Source organism: Theropithecus gelada, chromosome 9 (assembly GCF_003255815.1).
Source record: "Theropithecus gelada isolate Dixy chromosome 9, Tgel_1.0, whole genome shotgun sequence".
NCBI classification, from domain to species: Eukaryota; Metazoa; Chordata; class Mammalia; order Primates; family Cercopithecidae; genus Theropithecus; species Theropithecus gelada.
The window spans coordinates 99,339,903-99,345,824 of record NC_037677.1 but is presented as its reverse complement, the minus strand read 5'-3'; the positions used below and the strand labels follow the sequence as shown (position 1 = coordinate 99,345,824).

Genomic DNA, 5,922 nt, shown 5'->3' with positions numbered 1-5,922 from the left:
CTGGGGGGGGGCTTGGAGGGGGCTGGGTCCCGGCCCCTCCCCCCCACCCGGGGAAAAAAGGCGAGACCCCGCCCAAAAAAAAAAAAAAAAAAAAAAAAAAAATGGGGCCAAGTCTCTCCCAGGAACATAATAATTTTTTTTTTTTTTTTAAAGAGACTAAGATGCCCTCGGAACTTTCCCCAGTTCATCCTGAAAGAAATATTCTCTCAGGATCCCCTCCTTCATAGGCCAACTCAATAGCCTGTGTACCCCTACACAGACAGACGTACATACTGCATTGCTGCCTGGGACACCTGCTCCACAGAGGGACACGAATAAGGCCCACATCCCCAGCTTGGCATCGCTATCCAGCCACAGTCACCCCAGCCCGCCTAACCAACCTGCCGTCTCAAACACCCCTCACTCGCTTGGCATCATGCCTCTGCCACCTCCTTGACACCAAAACTGTCACAGGTGTCCCTCAGCTAAACACCGACGCCCCTTTAGATCCTGTCCACGCCAGGCATAGACGCCCCTCTCGGGACCCCTCAACTCTTGGCAACAACACTCCTTCAGACCCCTCCAGCCAGGCCTCGACGACCTCCAGGACCCAGCATGGCCCAGACGCCCCCTCCCCCTTACCTGCGGAGGTTCAGCCCTGGCTGACAGGGGGCTGGGCAGCGCCTGGAGGAGCAGGAGCGCCATGCCACCCAGGAACCTTCTCCTCTCCATCCCCCTCCTGCTCCTGCTCCTCCGCCACGGCGCCGCCACCTCCCTCCTCCTCCTCCTCCCTCTCCTCCTCTACCCTCTTCTTCCTTCTTCCCTTCTTTTCCTGTTTGACTCTCCCCTCCCGCTTCCGGCTCGGCTCCACTCCGCCCTGCACAAAACACCCTCCCAGACACGCGGGAGACTCTCCATTTCCAGCTCCTCATTGGCCTTTGCCCTTTGCCCATTGATCAATGTAGCTGCCGATCAAACATAAGTCCCGCCTTCTCTTGAAGACGAAGCGATCCAGCCAATAAAAAGTAGGAGGAAGCTGGGCCATCTTGAAAGCTGCGAGGAGGTGTAAAATGCGTTCCAACCCGCAGAGAGTGGCGGAAGTAGCTACATAAAGGGGCGAGGCCACACAGGTGGATGGAAAAGGCTATTACTGATGTAGCCATCTTGAGTGTGGCGGAAGTACTAGTTTTCCAGTTTTCCACAGCAAAAAAAAGAAAAAGAGGTATAGTGGTTCTTAACGGTGCTGGAAAATAAATTATTCCTGAAAGGTAACCAGGCGCTCCTGAAAAGGAAAACAATTACAATGTAAAAATCTTTTAATGTCTTTTGTCTTGCAGCACAACACTATAACCAGGATGCCTCTCTTGGTCTCAACTGCCCAAATAGCAACTTAGGTCCGTTTAAATTCCCTAGAAGATAGTACCTTTATCTGAGGCATAGTGCTTCGTCACCCCAAGTTCGACGGACGAAATTCTGGTTCTGCCTCACAAATTGCTCTGAAATCCACCATCCATTGCTTCAATCCATGTTCTTCTAGCTAAATACAAATGGCTTCCCTGCTGCCCTGCAAGTTGCCAATTCTTCCCTCTCAAATTTCTGCCACATACCACAACCGTACCACATTAAACCAAATATTATTATATCACGGCCTCCTCTTCTAAATACTTCATCTACCTACAGAATAAAGGGTCCAAACTTCCCAACACGGTCCTCTCTGTGACTTCGTCCCTGTCTACTCTTTATGTCACCTCTCACCACTACATTTTCCCACACATTCCACTCACACTGACCACTGAAGAGATGCCCAATAACTTCATTTACATATTACAGATACAGTTCCTTGCTTACAAACTCCTAGCCCCCACTCCTTGCTGCTGCTTCTGGATTCTCGTAACACATCTGCCTGCCCGATATGCAGCTTTTTGTATAGCATATCAGGTCTTTCTTCTTCTTTTAAAGCCTATAATATTCTGTACAAGGCTCAACCAGGAGCTTGATCAATGTTAGTAAAATAGCCAGGCGTGGTGGCTCATGCTTATAATCCTAGCCCTTTGGGAGGCTGAGGCAGATGAATCCCTTGAGCTGAGGAGTTTGAAACCAGCCTGGGCAACATGGCAAGACCCTGTCTCTACAAAAATAAAAAAATTAAATTAGCTGAATTAGCCAAGCATGGTGGTACGCACTTGAAGTCCCAGCTACTTGGGAGGCTGAGGTGGGACAATCACCAGAGCTAGGGAGGTTGAGCCTGCAGTGAGCCTTGATTGTCCCACTGTACTCCAGCCTGGGCAACAGAGTGAGACTCTGTCTCCAAAAAAAAAAAAAAAAAAATCCAGGTGTGGTGGCTCATGCCTGTAATCCCAGCACTTTGGGAGGCTGAGGTGGGCGGATCCCGAGGTCAGGAGCTCGAGCCTGGCCAACATGGTGAAACCCCATCTCTACTAAAAACACAAAAAATTAGCCAGGCGTGGTGGTGCACGCCTGTAGCCCCAGCTACTCAGGAGGCAGAAGCAGAAGAATTGCTTGAACCCGGGAGGCAAAGGTTGCAGTGAGTCGAGATTGTGCCACTGCACTCCAGCCTGGGTGACAGAGTGAGACTCTGTCTCAAAAAAAAGCAAAAAAAAAAAAAAGTTGGTAAAATAAATGGACAAAGGAAGACCCATGGCAAATAACACAGTTGACTGTAGCAGTCAATTTCCTCTCAGAAACCTGTCAAAGCCGGGCGCGGTGGCTCAAGCCTGTAATCCCAGCACTTTGGGAGGCCGAGACGGGCAGATCACGAGGTCAGGTGATCGAGACCATCCTGGCTAACACGGTGAAACCCCGTCTCTACTAAAAATACAAAAAAAACTAGCCGGGCGAGGTGGCGGGCACCTGTAGTCCCAGCTTCTCGGGAGGCTGAGGCAGGAGAATGGCGTGAACCTGGGAGACGGAGCTTGCAGTGAGCTGAGATCCGGCCACTGTACTCCAGCCTGGGTGACAGAGCGAGACTCCGTCTCAAAAAAAAAAAAAAAAAAAAAAAAAACCTGTCAAAATGTTTTACAGCCTGGCCCAGTCTAGCCCCCATCTGAACCCAGAGGGAGTTGTTCTTGGCTTAAGTGTTGGAAAAATGGGAAACAGGTAAGAGTTAAGTCAGTTTTGCCTCAGCTTAAGAAAGTCCATAGTTCTGGGTCTATCTTGATCCTGCTTTGCCAAGTACTGCAAAAAGTGACAAGTATTTTTGCCAATCTCTCATTTCTTAGAAACTTATCCATCCCACAAGTCAAGCTTCTTAGAGAAGAAGTAAAAATTGAGTACTAGACAAGGACCAAATTATTTTCATGGCACAAGGTTTCTCAATCCTGGCCTCAAAAAGTTGTAAGTCTTCCATATAAAGGCTAGGTTTCATCATCACTAAGAAACCCCAGGTGGGGTGCAGTGGCTCACGCCTGTAATCCCAATACTTTGGGAGGCCAAGGTGTGAGGATTGCTTGAGGTCAGGGGTTCAAGACCAACCTGGGAAACATAGTGAGGCCCTCTGTCTACAAAAAACTTAAAAATTAGCTGGGCATGGTGGCATGCACCTGTAGTCAGGAAACCTTTAGGATTCTGGTTCTAGCCAGGATTGAGGAAAAGATCTTGGATCAAAAGGAAGCTTCTATACCTCTTCTTCATTTCCTCCTTCTCTCCTGAGCAATGGAACCTTTTACCCATGCAATTCAAGCCGAACTCAGGAAAAAGAAGCTACTCAGGAGGTTGAGGCAGCAGTGAGTCATGATCATGCCACTACACTCCAGCCTGGGCAAGAGAGTGATACCCTCTTTCTTTCAATAAATAAGAAATCCCAATTCAATTTGGCAAACACCAAGGATTTTGCCGCAACTTCCTTTTCTGCTTTTACCTGAAAGCTCAAGCTGAGCTATTGGATAGGACAGTCTGGATTAGCACTTCCCACACCAAGGCCTTTTAGTAACCTTAACTGCCTCTTGTTCAACATCCCACAGCAGCCAACTCAAAGAAGGGAGATGTTACAAAATGAGACTGAGATGCAATTTGAGTGACCACTTTTTAGAATGTCCCTGAACATTATAGCCACCACATACCTTCTAGACATTTCCAAAAGAGCAGTTGTCTATAAAAGAACAGGAAATCCAAGAGGCTTGAGGAGCTGAGAAGGAATGGGAAACATTGTAGGTTCTGAAAGAACATCAGTCAGGAGTTGTTTCCAAGCTCGACTGGCTCTGATAATGTTTCTCTTTTCCTATTTGCTTTTGGAAATAAAGTCAGGTCTCCTGTCCTAAGGAAGCTAGCTCAAAGACAGACTTTTCTGTTCAAATACCAGCTAAAATCAAATTGCATACGCTACAACATGGATGAACCTTGAAAACATTATCCTAAGAAGCCAGACACAGAGGGCCACATATTGCATTACTCCACTTATATGAAATGTTCAGAATATGCAAATCTCTAAAGACAGGAAGTGAATTGTGAGGTGCTGGCAGGTAGGGAGAATGTGGAGTGACTGCTAATGGGTATGGGGTTTCTTTTGGGGCTAAGAAAAATGTTCTGGGCCGGGCGTGGTGGCTCAAGCCTGTAATCCCAGCACTTTGGGAGGCCGAGACGGGCGGATCACGAGGTCAGGAGATCGAGACCATCCTGGCTAACACGGTGAAACCCCATCTCTACTAAAAAATACAAAAAACTAGCCGGGCGAGGTGGCGGGCGCCTGTAGTCCCAGCTACTCGGGAGGCTGAGGCAGGAGAATGGCGTGAACCCGGGAGGCGGAGCTTGCAGTGAGCTGAGATCCGGCCACTGCACTCCAGCCTGGGTGACAGAGCGAGACTCCGTCTCAAAAAAAAAAAAAAAAAAAAAAAAAGAAAAATGTTCTGAGGCCAGATGCAGTGGTTCATGTGTGTAATTCCAACACTTTGGAAGGCTGAGGTGGGAGGATCGCTTGAGGCCATGAGTTCAAGACCAGCCTGGCAACACAGTGAGACCCCATCAAAAAAATCAAATTAGCCTGTAGTCCCAGCTACCCCAGAGGCTGAGGCAGGAGGATCACCTGAGCCCAGGATGTTGAGGCTGCAGTGAGTAGTGATTGCACCACTGCACTCCAACCCAGGTAACAGAGCGAGATCTTGTCTCAAATACATAGTGGTGATGGTTGTACAACTTTGTGACTACATTAAAAACCACTGAATTGTATACTTTAGAAGGACTAAGTTTATGGTATGTGTCAAGCTGCAGTCAATTCCTTGGCCTCGGGGAGGAGGCCCTTTCCGCTTAGAGCAGTGCTCCTCCACGTATGGTGCTGAGACCAACAGATTCAGCATCACCGGCGATGACCAGAAATGCGCATTCTCTGGCTCCAACCCAGAGTGACAGAATTAGGAATCAGCAATGGACCCTGCAATCTGTGCTTTAACAACTCTGCGAGCTGATTCTGATACGTGTTTTCTTTTCTCGAGGAGTCTCACTCTGTCGCCCAGGTTGGAGTGCAGTGGCGCAATCTCGGCTCACCGCGACTTCTGCCTCCCGGGTTCAAGTGATTCTCCAGTCTCAGCCCCGAGTAGCTGGGATTACAGGTGTGCACCACCACGCCAGGCCAATTTTTTGTATTTTTAGTAGAGATGGGGTTTCACCATGTTTTTTTCACTTTTTTCCCCTGAGGTCCAATCTGCTTAGCTCCCAGTTGCAGAAAAACAGGTGGCAGGTGGATTTGGCCCCTTGGGCCATGGCTTGCCAACTCTTGCTCTTGGGCAACACAGTTCCCATTCTGGGAGATCTCTGGAGCTTCCTGTGGAGACAGGTGGGTTTCCCCTTTAATAAGGGAAATAACAGCTTCCAGGCATCAGACGAGTTCCCTTTATATAATAGTTGTGATACCCTCTAACATGCCAAGGCCAAAGTAAGGCCAGATCCAGCTTTCCATTCAGGCTTTATTAACTTAGTTTACAGTTTGTGTGC

The 5,922-nt window shown here is 48.5% G+C and overlaps 1 protein-coding gene across 1 annotated transcript in view; it reads right to left on the bottom strand.

Annotated features, from left to right (window-relative positions):
• WBP1L (WW domain binding protein 1 like) overlaps positions 1-1,227 on the bottom strand; it is an 81,020-nt gene extending 79,793 nt beyond the window's left edge. The window contains exon 1 of the mRNA XM_025395489.1: positions 622-1,227. Coding sequence (XP_025251274.1) covers positions 622-711 — 90 coding nt within the window. The 5' untranslated portion in view covers positions 712-1,227. The remainder of the gene's footprint in view (positions 1-621) is intronic.
• Positions 1,228-5,922: the final 4,695 nt, after the last annotated feature.